This window comes from Stegodyphus dumicola, chromosome 8, assembly GCF_044657685.1.
Source record: "Stegodyphus dumicola isolate Sdum_Otavi_A_Nest chromosome 8, ASM4465768v1".
In the NCBI taxonomy this organism is placed as follows: domain Eukaryota; kingdom Metazoa; phylum Arthropoda; class Arachnida; order Araneae; family Eresidae; genus Stegodyphus; species Stegodyphus dumicola.
The window spans coordinates 103490041-103509689 of NC_140775.1; the positions used below are offsets into that span (position 1 = coordinate 103490041).

The window sequence follows — 19649 nt, forward strand, 5'->3', positions numbered from 1 at the left end:
GTAACTTCGCATTTTATAGTTCTTTAAAAAATGTTTTTCGTAACTTTATAAGTTCTTTTTATAATTTAATGAATTATGAAATAATTTAATTATTTACATGTTAATTTTACAATTCTTTCTTTAACAGGGCCAAAGTTTGGAAAATGAATCCTCAGGTAGGTTTTATTTTTCTATATCTCTACCTTTCATCTAAATTAATTTGAGCACGTAAACTTAAGACACTAAATATAAAACAATAAAATCTATAACTTCCTTTTAAAATATTTGATCTATATAATAATTTAATATATTTTTCCTAAATTAAACTATGTGAACTTTTCACAAGTGCATTATTGAATGATTTTCTAACCTTTTTGAACCCCTCAAGATAATGAAAAATAAATATGTCAGAATGTTCTGATACTCTTTGAAATTTAATTTGTATGATACGCCTTGAATTAAATCTTAATAACAATTAATCTGCTTTAAAAATTACTGCGAAATAAAATAAATTAAAAACGAAGGAAGGAGGAACGAAAGGAAATTCAGCCGTAAGGGAAAAAGAGTTAAAGGGAAAAGCTGTTAAATTCTTTCTTTCCCACTTAAAGGGCGACTGAGGGGGTGGGGATCTAGTCACCAAATCCAGACGGTGATGAATTATCATTCGCCATATTTTAGGATGAACAAGAAACAAGAATAAACAGCACTGTCCTTACAAGGATCCGAGTTGCTCATTTTCCGATTGCTAGCTGGATGTGCTTCTAATTACACCCAGAATGCAAGCGGTAGGAAAGGATAAAAATCCTTTACATATTCAATAAGACCTCTAACCTTAAATCGAAGCCCAAAGCTGATTATCAACAAGCTTTAATAATCTGTGAAACTAACCTTACGCTGACAGGCAAAGAAAAATAGCAAACAGTCTGTACGGCGTAGTTATTCTTTTCGCTCATTCGGAGCATTAAATCTAAAATCTAAGAATCGAATTCGATATTTCCATGTATCCTGAAGGGGTATACTGACCTTTCGAATACCGCATCGTACATCGGAAAATGTAATATACACTTAAGTTTATTTTTAAAATGTCCAAGCTTAAATCTGATCTCAATGAATTCTACAGCATTCTTAAGAAGAGATTCATTACAGACAATATGTGATAAGCCCATGGAATTCCCTCTTGTTTGCACCATTAAATCTGAAAAATTTTGTTAAATTTTAAGAAAGGGCTCTGATATCATCAACAACGTTAGGAAGAAATTTATGTCTACGAATCTGCAGGAATTAATTTACGTCTACGAATGAGGGAGCTGAAGTCTAACGTTAAATAGTTGATCCCTAATTGTGTGGTTTCACTTAAACGTGGGAATTTTTCAATAAATATATCATAATTTTTTCAGAGATTTAAAGCAATTTGAAAAAGTAACAGTTTACGTTATCTATTAATTTCATGTACATTAGGATAAAAATGAAATTTATGATGCTAAAGGTAAATTATTCTGAATATTAGAATTTAAATGATGGCCGAATCAGATAGCTTGATCGATATGAAAAGAAATAAAGGAACATGAAAACGGCTGTTTTAGAAATGGTGCAAGCAAATAAAACCCTTAAGCAGTCAATGAATGACTAGAGCAGAAAGAACTGAAGCACTAGTTGCGCACATTGAAGAAATTCTTATTTTGATTGCTTACCAAAAACTATCTTTAAAATGAAAAATAAAATAAATAAATAAACAAAATTATAGTTATTTTTATTGACAATTAAGAAATATAATGCATCAGGTCTCGAGTTTTTAAAGAATGCTATGTTTTGTTAAAAAGATAAAACTACAGAATTATTTTTATTACTCCGAGTGATCATGAGTTTGCACATTGGCGGTTTAGAATGCATGTTCTAATTTTAGTCCAATTTACTAAACTTTCGCTTCTTTATACCAAGATAGATCCCGACAAATTGTCATAGTTGAGTTGTTTAATTATTTTTATCTTTCTATGGAACAGCCTGAACTACAAATTAAAGTATACTGCTTTCCAACCGGTAAGCAAGCAATTCAAATTCTGAATTTCTAAACGCATGCTGTAATTTCCTTAAACGCAACTCTTTGTGATTATAAAAGAGACTATGTGAATAATATCGCATGATTTGAACACTTAGCGTTTAATTTCCATTAATATGTTAATTAAACAATGGTTGAAGATAATGAAGCTCTCTGAAGATTTGAACTAGAAGAATTTAATTGCTGACTGAAAAGTTCAGAATAATTCCGGTTATTTTTTTGATTGGATAAGCTCAGCTGTGACTCCGAGAAGATAATTAGATTAAATTGGATGGAGATAATCAGATGATTAGATTACATGGAGAAGATAATTAGATGATTAGGCTGGATTAGACTGGATGGAAATAATTAGATGATTAGGCTGAATTAGACTGAATAGAAATAATTAGATGATTAGGCTGAATTAGACTGGATTGAAATAATTAGATGATTAAATTAGATGGAGAAGATAATTAGATTATTAGATTTGATTAGATTAGAAGATAATTGGAGAATTAAAAGGTAATTGGATTGTGGCTCGGAGAAGGTAATCAGCTCTGGTGTGCTCTCGGCCGGCTTGCAGCAGAACAGTCTATTAAAGTTGTCACTATTTACTTTTGTGATAAGTATTTTAAGATTCCTCGACTTTAAAAACAATTTCACACGGGTAGATCATTTACTCGGGAACACGTTCGAAATCGTCCAATAATTGCTCTACCATCTACTTACACGGCTTTTTTCCGTAGCGGAGAATGTAAAAAATTAGCTCTGTTATCTCCGAGATTCGAACTCCGGACCTTCCTGTTCTTGACTGGCGTGCTACCAATTCCATCAAAAAAGCACGTAGTGAGAAAAGTGAATATTTCTTACATTCCCCCTCGCTTAAAAAGTGGCCATGGAGAAGAAACTAGATGTATTCAGACAAACTCAGATAGTGACGAATTAGCATCCACCACTTGCTTAGTCAGTGTATAGCATTTATTGCCTAAGAATCGTTAAAAAGCAACTATGTACTCATCTAGATTAGAGTTTCAAATCTTACGCTGGCTAATCGGACGAAATACACATAGTTTACACAAATTCATATTAAAAAGATATGATTTATACAAAGAGGATTTGATGAGGATTTATACAGAGAGAATTTGATTTATACAAAAATAACACGATTTATGCAAAAGTTCATTTTGAAAAAGTATGAATATAAAGCACTAAGAGGAAAAAAGAGTGCCAACAAAGAGGCGTACTCAAGACCAGTCCATTTAACACTTTGAAACAAAAAATTCCATTTTTTCGAAACATCGAGAAGAGCCCTCATAACCCGTAAAGGTCTGTTGGTGGTGACTGTCGTCTAAACATTCATGCGACAAATTAGTCAGTCTTGTATTTCCGCTATGAAATATGAATCTGGTGATCTGACTGGCCAGTTAATTCTAGTAATATCTTCTGCTTTTAAGGAAGTCATGTAAATATGCATCCTAACATCAATAATAATTTTAGACTAACAGTTCCCCTAAAAAACCTGACATAGGAGAGCAGGGTCTCATCCCTGTAACATACGGCGTGCAAATTACTTCTGAAAAACACTCGCAAGGGTGCGCCTTCGTTTAACCTCACACTTCCATTATTAAAGTATATCCAAATGAGCCTAGCTCTATCCGGATTAGCTAAAGATAGCATAATTTTGCAAGCTGAATCTCAGGTTCATTTCTAAAGGGGATAGGGACCTAATCACCTTCACAGATAAAAGTCTACGTTGTCTTCAATAGTTCAAACGACCTGTACTGTGAAAAGAAAGGAGAGAAAAGCAAGTTACAGGTTTTTGTAGCATATAGGCTAGTACCACCAAGTCTTAGATAATGTTCTTCTTTAATACATTTCTACCAGTGGCTACGGAAAATTGTACAGGCTGTTCCCTGGTTATGTACATTCTATGTCTTCACATAATTAATGCTAAATAATGGTCATTCGTTGCCTTTCTTTAAGTGTCAGAGGTCTCACTAAATTATTGTCACAACCGTGACACCATTTTTACATTGAAAATAAAATCCTTCGCAAATGGAGCTTGGGACCAGCCAGCTTTAGGCTGATTTACTACTCTTCCCAAAACTGAATTGGAAACATACGTAGATAACATTCAGAATGCAATTACAAACTGCAAAAATTTTCTTTCATTCACTAATAACGAAAAAATACAAGCTTGCTTTTTGACAAAATTATGTAGACTGTTTGTACTACTTACATTCAATTTCGATCTTCCTACGTACAGCGTTTCCTCCTAAATAGTATATCTAATGAATATTTGCATGTAGTTTGAAATTTTTATGCTATTTAATACTCTAGTTTTAATTTACTTCAAACTTCAATTCTAGATGTCTAAGTAGTTGAAAAAAATGGTAAGTTCTATTTCTACTAAAAGTAATATTTCATTTCCCCTTCTGCAGACTGCAACTACAGCATTACTGGACAGTATGGCACGATACGATCGCCAGGATACCCTAGCAAATACCCGCGATACTCTCGCTGTCAGTACGTTATTGAAAGATTTTCTCCTGACACCTGCGAGGTGAAGCTCACTATAGAGTGGTTCGAAGTGGCAAAAATGACATTCACTAATTGCTCGCAGGATTATTTCGAAATACAAGACGGAAACAAGAAATATAAACTCTGCGGTGAGCTGCCTTCAGGGTCAAAAAGTAAGTTTTCTAGTGTGTGCTTGATTCGAAATACAGCTACGTTCTTCTGTACTTAACATGGGAAGACCTTAACTTTAGAAAATATATGCAACTTTGAAAAGTGTGTAGTAATTTACTGAAGTCAAAGCTTAGCCTAGCCAACTTCAGACGTTCTTAATAGACTTAACATCAGACTGACCTCGTATTTTATTATAAATGTGAAATAATTTTCATTTCACAAAATTTTATTACAAAGTAGAACTTGTCTGTTGAGGGAAAGCTTATTTTACACTAAAATTTTGAATATATCCTGTAATTTGTAGAATATTGCATTAAAATTGAAAACTTGAATGGCTGAGTGCGGATTTATGGTTCAAATATGTTGCAACCATTTAACTAATTTCTGAATGGGAGGATGTATATAGTTTTCTTTGGTAGCACAAACTAAGTCCAAACTCCTAACAGACTTGGAGCGAATTATTGCTCGCCAGAAAAGGCAGACACACTTCAGAAGGTTTCAAAACAAACTTTTTCATTAAATCAGAGCTTGAATATAAATGCATGACTCGTGCTTACAAATCAGCCAACCACATGTGGCGATGTAACTTAAAGTAACACTCAGTTCAAGATTAAAACAAAGTCAAGTAGCGGAAGAGAACAAAAACGATTTAACGAGAAGTTGGCTCAACTTCTCCCCGACGTAATAATTTAAATGTTGGTAACTGGATCGCAAAGCCAAAGCACACAATCTCATCTGAGCTAATTAACACAATAACGTGGCTTCGAGAGGCAGAAACACATTCTGTCTTAAAATCCTAAAATCTCACCTTATGCACTCTCGATCTGATTTGCATTCAGGTAGGAAAACGGATAGACAGGTCATAAATATACTGGCAGGAAAACGGATAGACAGGTCATAAATATACTGGTAGGAAAACGGATAGACAGGTCATAAATATCTAAATCATAAAATAACTGGTTATTCATAATAATAATAACTTTACAGATGTAAAAAAAAAAAAAAGATTGTCAACTTTCCTTTGTTCCGGTGACGATCGAGGTAACTGATAGAAAGCACTGCGGCATTGAAAATTTGCTGTTTTTAGTAGGCATTATGATATTTTGGAAGACTACAAAGTTTCGAAGTTGGAATGTTTTCCTAGTTATCGTTATACTGCCCCGAGTAGAAGTATCTACTATCACTGCCTCATGCGAGTTAACTTTCACTTCGCTCAGACGAAAAATGGTTTCAATTTTTGCATATCATTACTGACACTTTATTGCCAACCCAAGAAATCTGACGCACGATTTCTGTTGGATGTATAGCTTTAGTAACAACATTAGTTTTGTACACAGATGTAGGGCTACAACATGAGCTGTAGTGTACTTTTCCTTTGAATTCTGCATTAGTGTCTTTCCACATCATAGTTATCATATTTGATATTGTGATTTTTTCAAGAGTATTTTCTGGATTATTATCTATTTAATACTTCCATAATGCTGTGTCTTTAATATTTTGAATTGCTTTACCCTTTACAGACTATTTACAAGTCCTCCTAGAATGTCACCAAATTGACGAGAAATTATCAAATATCTTAAATCAGAGGCAAAATTTGCGGGCAAGGTTTGGGAGGATATAGATGATAAATCATCTATATGTGCTACGATCAGGATTTGAACCATGTAGCTTTCAATTGTCAGCTGGTTCGAGTTATTAGATTATGGTACACAAGCAAGGGCTAGCTGCGTAAAGATGCCTTCGTCAAGGCATTAAATTAACTCGTATCTACGTTACACACAAGGCGAACCATGAAACGCTCATACATCTTGCCCATTCGCCAGGTCCTGTAAACCTGGGTCGAACTACCAGTGTTCAGAGAATTTGCCGCTCTACCACTAGTGGGTGCTAGCTACTTAAATGCTAGCTGAACATGTTAGCTGTTTACACTAGGATAGCACTCCTGAAGGAATCATAATTCTTTAAAACGTACCCTAAGAATCGAAACTTTAGATAAAAGCTGGCATTTAAAAATATTTATTCTTTTGTCCTTTTAACGACTACTTTAGAAAAGAATTTATAAATTATAAATTATTTGATAAGCGTCCTCTGACATAAAATTCAGCAAGTGCAAAAATATATATCATTCTAAAAGAAGCTGATTATAGCAAAATTTAATTAATATCTCGAATTCGTTTTTACATTTCATACCAATTTAATAATCATATTGTTGTTCAGAAATTACAATCCTAAAAATAGCTATTTAATGGTAGCATCTGTCCTCTCTTTGATCAATAAAACACATTTAATTCCAAACAGTATGGTTTGGTTTATTTGATTATGGTAAAGCAAACTTGAGGGCTATCTGCCTAATAGAAGATATGTCTTCATGGAGGACATTTAACGAAAACTGACTCATATCACGTTACATCTGAGGAAAACCACGAAAACGCTCATGCAACCAACTCATTCGCCTGGAATTTAAGATAAATTTTCTGCAGAAATTATTATTTTTTACACGAAATCTTCAACTCAACCTTAAATGAACAATCAAGAAAGCTCCTTTTCATAAATACGAGTATAGTACTACATATGCAAGCCCATGTCCTAAATGAGTCGGTACTCGGTCTCTAAATCAGTTTCTAAATAGACCTGTGACTTTGTTGATCTAGGCAGTGAACCTTTCAAATGGAAACCAAAATTTTACCTCTTACTTTTAATTCCTTTTTTAATTTATTCTAAGCGTGGGTTATCAAAAGTATTTAAACTAAAAGTGGGTTATCAAAAGTGAATAACTTAATCAAGCGTGGGTTATCAAAAGTCAATTGTATTGCTGCTACTGGGTTTTTATCTTATTCTTTCATCTTCTAAAGATCAAAGGTTCAGTTCTGTATTGGTATCATTGAAACACTTAAGTTTGGTAACTCCGAACTCTTTCCTGATTTTCATAATTCAAATATTTTTAGGATTGTTTTGATTTTAAATATTCTAATTTCTTAAAAAATGTAAAACCTTTTTTACCATGATATTACTTTCTAATTATGTTTCAAACTTTAAAAGACTAACTTTTGTCTTGGCTCTCAATTTTTCTGAAATTTCATACATTAGAAACCATTTACACTATTCAGAAGTGCGTTCTTAATTTACGTTTTTAAATATTTAAATTTTTGCTTATTTTTTGTTTGGTTGTTAATTTTTTATTTTCCACTCTTTGCACTGATATCATACTTGTTTATGTCGTATCTTAGTGCTATAACTTACTTCTGCAAGCCTCCTGATATGCTTAATGGAACGCAAAGAAGAGAGAGTTGAAAAAATTCCCCTCCCCCTCAATAATTATTTTTAGAAAAAAGTCTGAAAGCTTTCAAATCTTATATTACGCCCAAAGGGGCGGTTTTTTTTATAGTTTTGTGTGTTACCTTTATTTCTTACCTTATTTTATTCATGCTCTTCGCGTTAAAACCACATAAAATTAAATTCAACAGTAATACCACAAAATACTTAAAAACAGCACATCTTTACAATTTCCGATAGACAACCTCACGCGCTGGAGATTTTTTTTATGCACAGTGTTACCATTGTTTGCTTTGAAATCTTTGCGTTTGTTAATCAAAAATTTGATAAAGTTTTACAGACTGAGAAATAGATAATAAAAATATTCAAAATTCAAACTGCGGGCTTCCAGGTGCCCATGTTCGGTTGGAGGATTATGTTATTCAAAATTTGATGGCTCTAAGTGTCGTAGCTTTTTCACAACGCGAGAACCTAAATTCATGTACATTCTCCTTTATTTAATTTCTTTTAAAATAATGCATGCAGATATAATACTTGGTGGCAACAATTTGAAAAGTGATTCAGCCTTTTATAATTTTTTAACGCAAAGTCCCGTTTCAAAACTAATAGACCTTCTGAGCTAAAACTCCTTTGTCTAAAGAAAAAGAAAAAAAAAAGATAGAAATTTAACTTATCAAATAGAAAATGTTTCTTTGTAATGTACTGAGGATTAAGAGACATTAATTGAAAAATTCCAGTTTCCTAACATAAGAATAATTTTACTTCTTACAACATAACGCATATTTCCTGTAGCACTAAATTTCTGGTTAATATTTTAGGAGTTATTGGCTTTAAAAGGCATTATAGTAATGAAAGCATGGCTAAGTAGATTTTTTTTTATGATACTGAAGGAAAGAAATATTTTAATTAATGGTTTCTTGCATTTAGCCCTGGATATGCACCTGAAAGTGAAGTGATAACTATATTTTTCAGAGTTCATTTTCTTCCCTCCTGGATCAAACAAGTTGGTATTCAAGTTCCGGAGCACTTTCCATCAGAAAAAGGGATTTCTGATAGAAGTAAAGCAGCTACCTTTCTCTTGTGCGGAAAATATGATCGGAAACAACAATGGTAATTTATTACTAGATTCCTTGTTTTGCAACGATTATACAGATCGATTTACATTCGTGATTAGTAGGTATCGTAAACAAAGTTCCTGGCTTAGCATGGTTAATTTATCCCAGCGAAACACCACGTTAAATAAAATCGTGTTAATTGAATCCAGAAATTCGTACAAAATATTATAATTCAGTCAACTGTTTCTCACAGTTCCTTTCTGTACTTAACTATCTTTAAAAACTTTGAAAAAAATAAATTGAATATATATATAGATAAATGGATAGATAGATAATACATAAATACGTAAATCAAAATTTTAGCTTTAGTTTGCAATAACAGCTTAATTTTCAATTTCAATTTGGGTACTTCTCCGTTCTTTCCTAAAAATAGTAACAGCTTACAATAAATTATTTTTAGTTGCATCATATTTTGATATGATGCTACTTAAAATAATTTATTGTATCTGTTTAAGCCATGTCATCTGATTCTTGCATAAAGCTAATGACGCAGACAGTACATAATGGATTCAGCGAATAAGAAAGCAGAAATTTTTATTAACCGATGGAGATTAAATGTGGACGGAAAAAAATCATTCTGAATCGGTATTCCCTGCTGCATACTATGTTCTTTGCAGTCAACTGGTTATTATGTAAAACGTTTATTCACCCAGTGTTCCAAATTATTTTTTATACATTTCAGCTTTCATAATTACTTTACTTATGTTTAATTTTATTATAATTATTCAATTTTTTAAATTATTAATATTTTAATTCTCTTTACAACATTATTCAGTATCACGATTATTTATACCTTTTATATTACGCGCACATATCATATATATTTCTCGCTTTTTATCCTTTAAAAATAAAAATAATTATTTTTTAACAGCTCCATTTAAAAAACTTTTACAGCAGTGCAGTTTTACAGCAGTGTCAGAGTTAGCTTATTCCAATTTTTCGAATATGTATTTAATTTTGTTTGTAGATTCTTGTACAATTTATTTACCTTACTTAACTTAATTATTAATTCTAGATGCAATATTTAATTTAAATATTTTACTTTAAACACTTGTTTTAGGACGACAGCTTGGCTGGTACAGACTGCAGTTTCTATTATTTTTGATATTTTTAGTATTTTTGTTGAATAAATTATTTTAATTGGCTTGATTTGTATTAGATTTATTTAAATCAAATGAATGATATTGATACTGATTTTACAATTATGGATCGTAAAGAATTTTGTTTTTATGAATTGAACAAAATGCTTTTCTCTTTCCATCCCGTAGGTATTAAACAGATGAAGATGCAAATTGTTTTGTAGTTTACTGAAGTTTTAAATTTAGTAAATTAGTGTCATTATCAGTTCAGAAACTAGCTGATCCATTTGTTTTTGTCGATACACTAATCTCGTGAAAAGGTACTGCTAGGCATAAATTCTTCTTTTATTGCATTTAATTTTCAACATTTGCACTTCGGTTCTTGCATTTATGCACTTGTTTATTGAATTTCAAAATTGGATATGTCTTCTTATTTATTCATAATGCTTTATTATTGTTATGAAATAACTTATTTATTATCAGCTCTTTATTCTAAATTAAAATGCGTACTGAATATATACTGAATACTGTATATATTATATATATATATATATATGCCCTCCAAAAATTAAGGAACAGCGTGTTTTTGAAGGCTCACCATTACAAAAATGTCAGTAACATTTAAATTCACAGTTTATATACATGATAGTGACGAAGTTTAAGAAAATGCATACAAAAACAATACTACCACTTTTACTTTACAGAAAGGAATACTTATATAGGAGTTGGACAAAAAAGGCAAAAATTGTAATTTTTGTTCACGAGTGTTGATCTTCAATTGTTAATAGCAATTTCGTTGAGAATATCCAGGAGAATCTATCAATGTGCAGGAGAAGTCGTTTCCCCGATTAGTTGAGGTGGTGGACGATTGGATGGATGGAAATGGGGATGTCACAAGCTGATGTTGCTGGACGTTTCAATATGTCTTGTAGTGTGGTCCACCAACTATGGAAACAGTTTTAATCCGAGGATTCTTTGTCTAGAAGACATGTTCCAGGCAGATCTAGAGTTACAACACATGCGGGAGACCGTTATTTAGCTCTTTCGGCCCGAAGGAGGAGTAACATTACTGTGTGCTCAGATCATGGCAGATCATTTAGTGGCAACAGGAACAAGAATCTCAGCTACTAGAGCGCGCAGACGCCTGCACAATACAGGTCTGTATGCAAGACGACTAGTTGTTTGTGTCTCCTTAACCCGAGAACATAGGGATGCCAGTTTATGTTGGGCAAGAGAACACGTCTCCTGGGGACCAGTCAATAATGGGCGTCTGTTCGCTTCACAGACGAATTCGGGTTCACAGTGGAAAGCGATACAGGTCGTCAGTTGATCTGGAGGGAACAACGCACCAGATACAACCAATCTCACGTTGTGGAAAGACACAGTTACAGAGGTGATGGAATAATGGTTTGGGCTGAGATGTCTCTCGATAATCACACTCACCTGCACGTGTTCCATGGAGGAACTTCGAGCGGTGTGAGATATCGAGACGAGATCCTCAATCAATATGTCCGCCTGCCGCTGCTATTGGTCCTGGATTTCTTCTGATGGACGCTAATGCGCGACGGCACTGAGCTCGGGTTGCTGAAGAATATCTTGAGGGTCACGGGATGGAATGGCAAGCTATATCCCCAGACTTGAATCCGATAATGAACCCTTGGAACTACCTTGGGAGACAGGTTTCTGCTTTAAGTCCTCTTCTAAGGTCGTTAGATGAGCTTGAACAAAGATTACTCCGTGTCTGGTCGTTGCTTCCTATTTCACTGACCGAGAACTTAATTGACAGCATGGAATGTCGCTGCCGCCAATGTATTGCAGCTAGGGGTGGACACATTCCTTATTAGAACCCATTTTTGTAATATTACCAACCTATGTTTCCTCAAGAAATTGTGATATACTATTTCTCTAAGATTGGATTTCTCTGCCAAGGGTGCAATTTTTTTATGTAATTCACGTTTATGTTGAACTTTAGAAGCATTCTATGTCCCATTCATTAACGAACTATTTAGTGAACAGGTCCTCTAAATTTCTGGATTCTACGTTGCTTCATTCTCAAATTAGACACAAAAAACATGCTGTTTCTTAACTTTTGGAGGGCTGTGTATGTACATAACAATAGGCACGGCATCAGCAATTTTTTCTGCTTCTAATTCTGAGAGACAGAATTTTACATAAACATTTTTAATTACAATACTATACCAATATATTAAGAGCCATATTTATATTTTACGATATAATATATCCTTAGCTCTTTCAAAAACCTGTAAACACCACTGTTATGGGAAGATTACTGTAAAAAAAACTGAGAGCGTAATTACAAACTGCTGGATAATTTCGAGTTATATAATTTATGAACAAGCCTAAGTTAATACAGCCTAAGTTAATACATAAATAAGAAGACAAGCTCATTTACTTTTTCAGACACTCATATTTTTGTGCATTATTCGGTTCTAATTCGGCCAATTGAATCAAAAGTAAATACAAACAAATGTCACAAAAGTATTCTAATTGCAGTAAAATGTTACAAAATTGCAAATATTTAATGCTACTGTAGAGACATTAGGTATTTTTTGGAGGCAGACAAGATGAAAAATGAGCAATCGCCTTCGCCGGGAATCGAACCATGGACCTCTGGAATACCGGCCCACCGTGCAGAACCACTACACCACGAAGGCCCGCTAGAAAAGCGGTAGAAATACCTTATATACTCGCCTTTTTAAAGGGTGACTGGGCTTTTTAGGGGACCCAATCGCCAAATCCTGGGTGTGGAGAAACCTCATCCAACACCATTTTAGTTCGGGTGCCACTGCAGAGACATTAGGTATTTTTTGGAGGCAGACAAAATAAAAAATGAGCAATCGCCTTCACCGGGAATCAAACCACGGACCTCTGGAATACTGGCCCAGCGTGCAGAACCACTACACCACGAAGGCAAGCTAGAAAAGCGGGAGAAATACCTTATACTACAACGTTATAAAAGTACTTTTATCGCAGTATATTTTAAAAGGGATTCTCACAATCAACGCTATACCTTCCACTGCTAATCTCCATGTCGGATACATTCATCTGAATGAATTTATTAGTTTTTAAAAAATATTTGTACTGTACTATATTGCTTTGCATGGTACTATGTCCTACAATTCCGTACCGATCTTCTATAAGAACTAGGTCAGATAAACAGAAAACCTTGAAACTTTATTGATATAAACAGCTATAAACTACCCAAATAGGAAAGAAGAAATAAAATGAAATTATCACCATCAAGTGAAAAATTTTGCAGATCGCGAAATCCGCTTGCAGAACAAAATCCAAAGCAGTAATCACCGAATTGAATTTCAACTAGATCAAAACAGATCAGGAGTTTCGATTTAACTGACTCAAGGCTGCTCATATTCTCCTGTTGATTCAGTTTTTCGAGGGAAAAAGTAAACATTTAGAAGCTTCAAGAAAATTTGCTGTCAGGACTTATGTATTTTCTGCGGATTTCAAGAATCTCACCAAGGCGCAGTTGAAGGATTTCTGCTCATATCTCTGCTTCTACTTGAGTTATACTTACAATGTCAAAGTCAATCGTCTTAGAAAACACATACAAACACAATAAACGCCAACAAATTCTTAAGCGGACAACAACAACAAAAAAAAAAAAAATGCACAACAAATGAACATAAAATTATCATACACAATACGCTGCAGAAATTCTTAAAAATCTAACTGAAAATAAATAAATACAAATATTTACAAAATTTTACCACAGTATTTAAAAGGCCCTTCAAAAATTGTCATGTTTCTTCGTAAAATTATTGTAAGTCATTACACATTAGAAAGTTTTTTTTTCTATTTTTTATGAAACATGCGCACACAAACAATTTTATCTTGAAAATTTCACAAGGTTTTTTTTTTGCTTCGCAGTAGGTGCAATGACGTCACGACAAAAGTGTTCTCGAAACTTCAGTGGTCGCATAAGCAGGATCACTTATCCTGACTACACAGAAGACAACGTCCCTATAGAAAGGTGTACCTATACAATCCGAAAATCCGGAGCTGGAGCTTGCCTCGTGCAGTTGGACTTGTCAAGCTTTGACTTTGTGCAGACCCCTGGGTGCTCGACCGATTACCTTCTTCTGCCCAATGGACAAAAGTTGTGCGGTGTTCTCGGTGGGAGTAGAAGTGAGTGTTCTCTGGATTTCAATAATTATAATTCCCTAACATTTAACTGTTAATTCTTATTCTTTCCTATTCTCTCATTTTGCATCACACAGGTTCGACTAATTCAGAATTTCATTGCAAATTTTAATTACATGAGTATGAAGTTCTCCGTATGAATAACTCTAATTTTTAACTATGACTTATTTCCTTCAGAGAATCGTTCGTCACTTTGGGTTTTCCTAAGTTACATTGTTGCTGTACGTGGCCGCCGAGCCGGTATGATTGTTAGTAACGCTAACAGTCGCACCAATGGGCTCAGGTTCGATTCCCAGTGAAGATATGGAGCCTTATAAGCGTATAGGGCCTGCGCGCCAAGGAGCAGTCAAAATACACGGCGAGTCTTTCGAGAGGTTGTGGTAGGGGAATAGGAGGAGAGACCTTCGGATTTCCTCTTTCGATTTGTTCTTTCTCAAAATTTGAGCGGAATTTTGAGGCGAACTTTTTAATATACAAATCCAGAATTTGGACGAAATTTGAGAATAAATTTTAACAGCTTGCAAGAATCGGCAGTACTAATATACCTACTGAAATGCACAAGTGCCGGCTTTCCTTCAACCTGTACTTGTTGCTAGCTATGAACTTCTAGTACGTTGTGGGAAAGACTGAATTATAATTTCTGTAGGCAGAATTATTTCCAGGAGCTTGCTGAATTAAGCAATTAAATTATAATTACAAGCTTTTTCAATTACCTCCAAACTAGCAAGTCTTCACTTTTGCGTATAATTTATTTTAAATTGCTAAATACACATAGTTAAAAAAATAAACATTTATTTGTTACTAATTATATTGTAATTATTACTAAATTGTATTGTAAGCACTTTTTCTGTTGTTGACAATAACTTGATTTGATAGATAATATAGCCAAAGTGAAGTCATTAATTAGGTTGAGATCAAACTCACGAATTTTTAATTTAAAGCTGCAAAACTTACAGCAACCAAATGATGCATCAATAATTAATACCCATCAATAAAGAAGCTAAGTTGAAATAAGTCTGCATATGACTTCTTTCATCTTCTAACGATTCATCAAGTCTTAAGATAGATTGGGCTTTAAGTTACGCAAATGACGTTGTTGTGTTCCGATATTTAAATTATATCATTAGAATTCTCTGATTTAAATCATTAGAAGAGTGGTTCTCAACCTGTTCTGACCGATGTACCCCTTTCGCCATTGCTAGCAGATTCCCTTTTCGGAAACTCGAAAAACACATATCCATTTATGTAGAATTTGAATATTTTTTAACGTATTTTTATAAATTAAGTAGCAAAAAGTAAAAGGAATGTAAATAAATAATAAGAATTAAAAGTATTTTTTAATGTTCATAAGACCCTGACAATAAATCATAAGCAAGTTACTTAGCCCAGATTTTTGAGGAATTGCGAATTCTGATTAAAATGTTCATCACTAGAAAACAGCGCTGTGTCATTAATATCGTCAAAACGTGCAAATTTAAATCCTATAAAAACTTATTTGAAATGAGATGTCATGATGGCCTGAACGTCATTAGTAGCATTTAAATTCATTACAATATGCTCTTAAATGCAAACCTGTATTGTATAACCTTCATTTTCTTGTTCTATTCTTAGAGTGTTATGAAAATTTGTTTTCTGATATGTCATTTTTGCTGCAATTTATTTATACGATTTTTTAAAAATTCACCCATATTTAAGTCCCTTTCAAAGTAGAGTTTTACGCCATTCAATCTGTGATTTCTCTAATACTGCCTTTGGATGAGCAAGAAATAGAGAAGTACCTCATTCCAAGGTATTAATGGAGGAAGTTCAATGAAAGATATATATTTTGCTATATTCATGTAATCTCCTTCCTGCTTTAACTCTTACCTAATAGTTGAAATGGCGAGAAAAGTACTCTTATTAGACCATAAGGGCGTTACCCTGAAAGGGCTATCAGTCTGAAAACGGGATTTTGCGTCATCTACTATAAACGGTGAATCACTTTTCAAATTGTTGCCATCAAATATTACCATCCTGTTTTATTTTTAAAGAAATTAAATAATAAAGAATCGGCATGTATGTATGTATTTTCCTCGGATTGTGAAAAAAACGACAGTACATAGGGCCGCCAAATTCTGAATAACGTTGTCTTCCACCCGAACATGTGCACTTGGAAGCACAAATCTTTAATTTCGAATTTTATATTTCATATTCTATAAACTTTTAATTAATTTTTAATTAACAAACTCAAATGATTTGACAGCGAGCAATACCAACATTGTACCGTTCAGACTGTCTATTGGAAATTCGGCAGATACGCCCTTTTTAAATATTTTGTGATTTTGCCTATGAATTGAATTTTATGTGGCGTAAGTGCGAAAACGTGATATTTAATAAATAATGTTAAGACACAAAACATTAATAATTAAGAGAAAAAAAGGGTTTTGCAAGCCATCTTGTTAAGAAACTGAATATTGATATGATGAACTGAGAACAGACTGAAAAAAATAGAAAAATGTATGCGAACACTTAGCACTGCATCGGGAATTCTAAAAATATGCTGCTGTGAAATTTTTTACTTCCTTGTACGAAGTAAAAAGGAAGTATTGTAATCGCGAAAAATTTCAAGCAACATATTTCAACGAAAATATCTATTTTAATGGCTATCGAATACAATTTAATGATGTTTTTCGTGACATCTGTACGTAAGGACTGAATAAAGGACTCTTTTCCCCACAAAAATTATAAAACTGATTTAAAATGTAAGAAGGTAAAATAACTGAATAATTGAAATTAAAATTCAGTAACATGTAATAAAATAATTAAATTAATGCTAAAATCGTTAAATAATAAAATAAGATACCGGAACTCGTCTTATTTGGATCTCTGGCTAGAATTACAGTATCACTCAAAAACTAAGACATGGCTCAACCGGGCTGCAGCTGAATTTAAGCCCTGAATACACAGTATAATGTACTATTTAAAGGGATGATAGAAACTTTCTTTTTCCAGCACACTTATGCACATGCCATTTCCAGCACACAAGTGACAATTCTTGACCTCTGTAATTGCTTACATAGCTCCAAAATGTCTGCAGATATTCTTTTCCATGCGCAGTCCGCGTTTAAGGGTTTGTTTCCTAAGGAAAAAGGACGCCTATATTATATATGAAGAGAATTTTTCGTGACGTCTATGCCTACGTGCGTATCTCGTATAACTCAAAAACGAGTAGCCTCAGAATGTTGAAATGTATATAGGACTGCTATAATATGTAGATGTGCACCTCGTATTTTGGTTGCAATCGGCCGCACCAAAAGTATACAAATGTATGTATATAAATATTCACTCAGTTATTCGGCTCAGTGATTTCAATTTTTTATTCTTATATACGTTTGTAAATTGTGCATTTTTTGCTTTAAAAATGATTGAATTATGTTATTTTCCGGTTAAGGTTTTTATGCCTTTAGTAAATCTGCATGCAATATTTGTAGAATTATCAACAATTTAAAAGTTGTTCCGCAATTTAAAAATGCGGCTAAGCCTAATTATTTTTGCCTTGTCGCGAAGTGAGAACTGAATTAATTGAATGAGAAATACTGAATCTTCTGTGATTTTTTTTTTTTTTTTTTTGTTTGCCTAATTTCTTTTATACATCGTTTTAGATTTATTATATAGTATTTGAATAGAAATGTGCAACGATTATATAATTCTTCAAATGATATAAATTTTGTGCATTCTGAGTTATGATATGAACGAAATGTAACGCTGTTAAGTGAACCTAGCACCTGAGTGTCGCTATGGTAAACGAATATAGAGAATTTTAAAGAGTGCATTTATTCTATTATGGTTTGTGCGTTATCGACAAAGTAGATTTAATTCAATCCAATAAAGTTTAAATGAAATGCAAGAAAAAATGCGCATAATTTAATATTCCGTACAAGGAAGTCATGTGGTGCACACATCAGATTTTTTTAAATTTTGCTGTTCAATTGTATATGGCGTAAGGGCGAAGAAAGTGATATTTAATAATAAAGCTAAAATGACAAAAAGAAATGGATTTGCAGGAGTGAGTTCAACAGCAGGCTGGTAGATCGCGGGCTCAGACAGGGCATAAAAAAAATTAACAAACCCTTTTGGGGGACCGTTAAAATGTGAATCTTTCAGATTTTTCCTTTTTGTAATTATTTAATACCAGGATTATCATTTCGTCTAAAGAGGCAAAGCGTCCTTCTACAAAGTTGCATATAATGCAAAGGTTAACCTAATGTTAACGATCTGTTTTAAGGTTAAGATCCACTAACAGAATTTACGTTTAGCAATAAATGTAGGCGATGCGCGTCATTTGTCATGAGGTGTGTGAAAGTTCAGCTGGCGTGGAAGGATTACTTGGCAGGGGTTTCGACCTTGTAATAAAACACACGAATCGTGAAGGAGAAATAAGTAACTGGTTCCGCTAAATCACAGAAACAAAATTTCAGTACTTGTTCAACACTCGTGCATAGCTGCTTCTTTGGAAAAACATGGAAAATTATCAGAAGGCATCATACTGCGAATAATTTTTCCTTGGAAAATAAACAAGAGACGTTGAACTCACGATGATTTTCGTGAAAAGTCCTTGATTTGGTACATCTTAAAATTTATAAATCATCTACGAGATGTAAACAGGATTGATTTTAGGTTCAGGAAGTACAATGCATCCAACTTAGAGTGATAAAGCATATAAATAAATGTGAAATACAAGATGACTTACAGTTTATGTTTCAAAATATCAAGAAAATATTAGCATGATTTTCTTTTAAAAAAATTGCTAAATTGTGAAAAGAAAAAAAGGTTTTATTGTTGTCTTTATATTAGCCGTCTTCTAAATTTTATGAAATTCTAATTTCTGTGGCCTAGTTGATGAATTAAATAAATAAAACTTCTGGATTTCCTTAAACATTTCGTCAAGAGATACTTCTTTTATCATATTGGAGGAAGTGCTTTATAATTTTTTAAGTATATACAGTAAACTCCGCTTAACTGACATGGTGAAATAAAATAACATTGAATTAATTGTTCAAAATTGTAATTTTGTACTTTTTGTAATTTTGTAATTGTAATTTTGTAATTGCTCACATTTCTCCAAAATATCTGCAGATATTCTTTTCCACGAGAAGTCCACGTCTAAGGGTTTGTTTTTCAAGGGAAAAGGTTATAATTGTGTCAAAAAGCTAATCTCATCCAGTTTTTTAAACTAATGTTTTTTTCTTTTCTATTATGTAGACGTAAATATTTTTAATATAAAAAGTATTTAAAATGGACTGTCAGTATTCAGTG

General features: G+C 33.2%; 1 protein-coding gene across 2 annotated transcripts in view; it reads left to right on the forward strand.

Moving 5' to 3' along the window:
• Nucleotides 1–19649, forward strand: part of LOC118183648 (cubilin-like) — a 128646-nt gene that overhangs the window by 41971 nt on the left and 67026 nt on the right. The window contains exons 2-5 of one of the 2 annotated variants that reach the window (XM_035353244.2): nucleotides 128–155; nucleotides 4456–4707; nucleotides 8951–9088; nucleotides 14082–14339. In XM_035353244.2, the coding sequence (XP_035209135.1) occupies nucleotides 128–155; nucleotides 4456–4707; nucleotides 8951–9088; nucleotides 14082–14339 (676 nt within the window). The remainder of the gene's footprint in view (nucleotides 1–127; nucleotides 156–4455; nucleotides 4708–8950; nucleotides 9089–14081; nucleotides 14340–19649) is intronic. The other variant, XM_085822206.1, reaches the window with a different exon arrangement.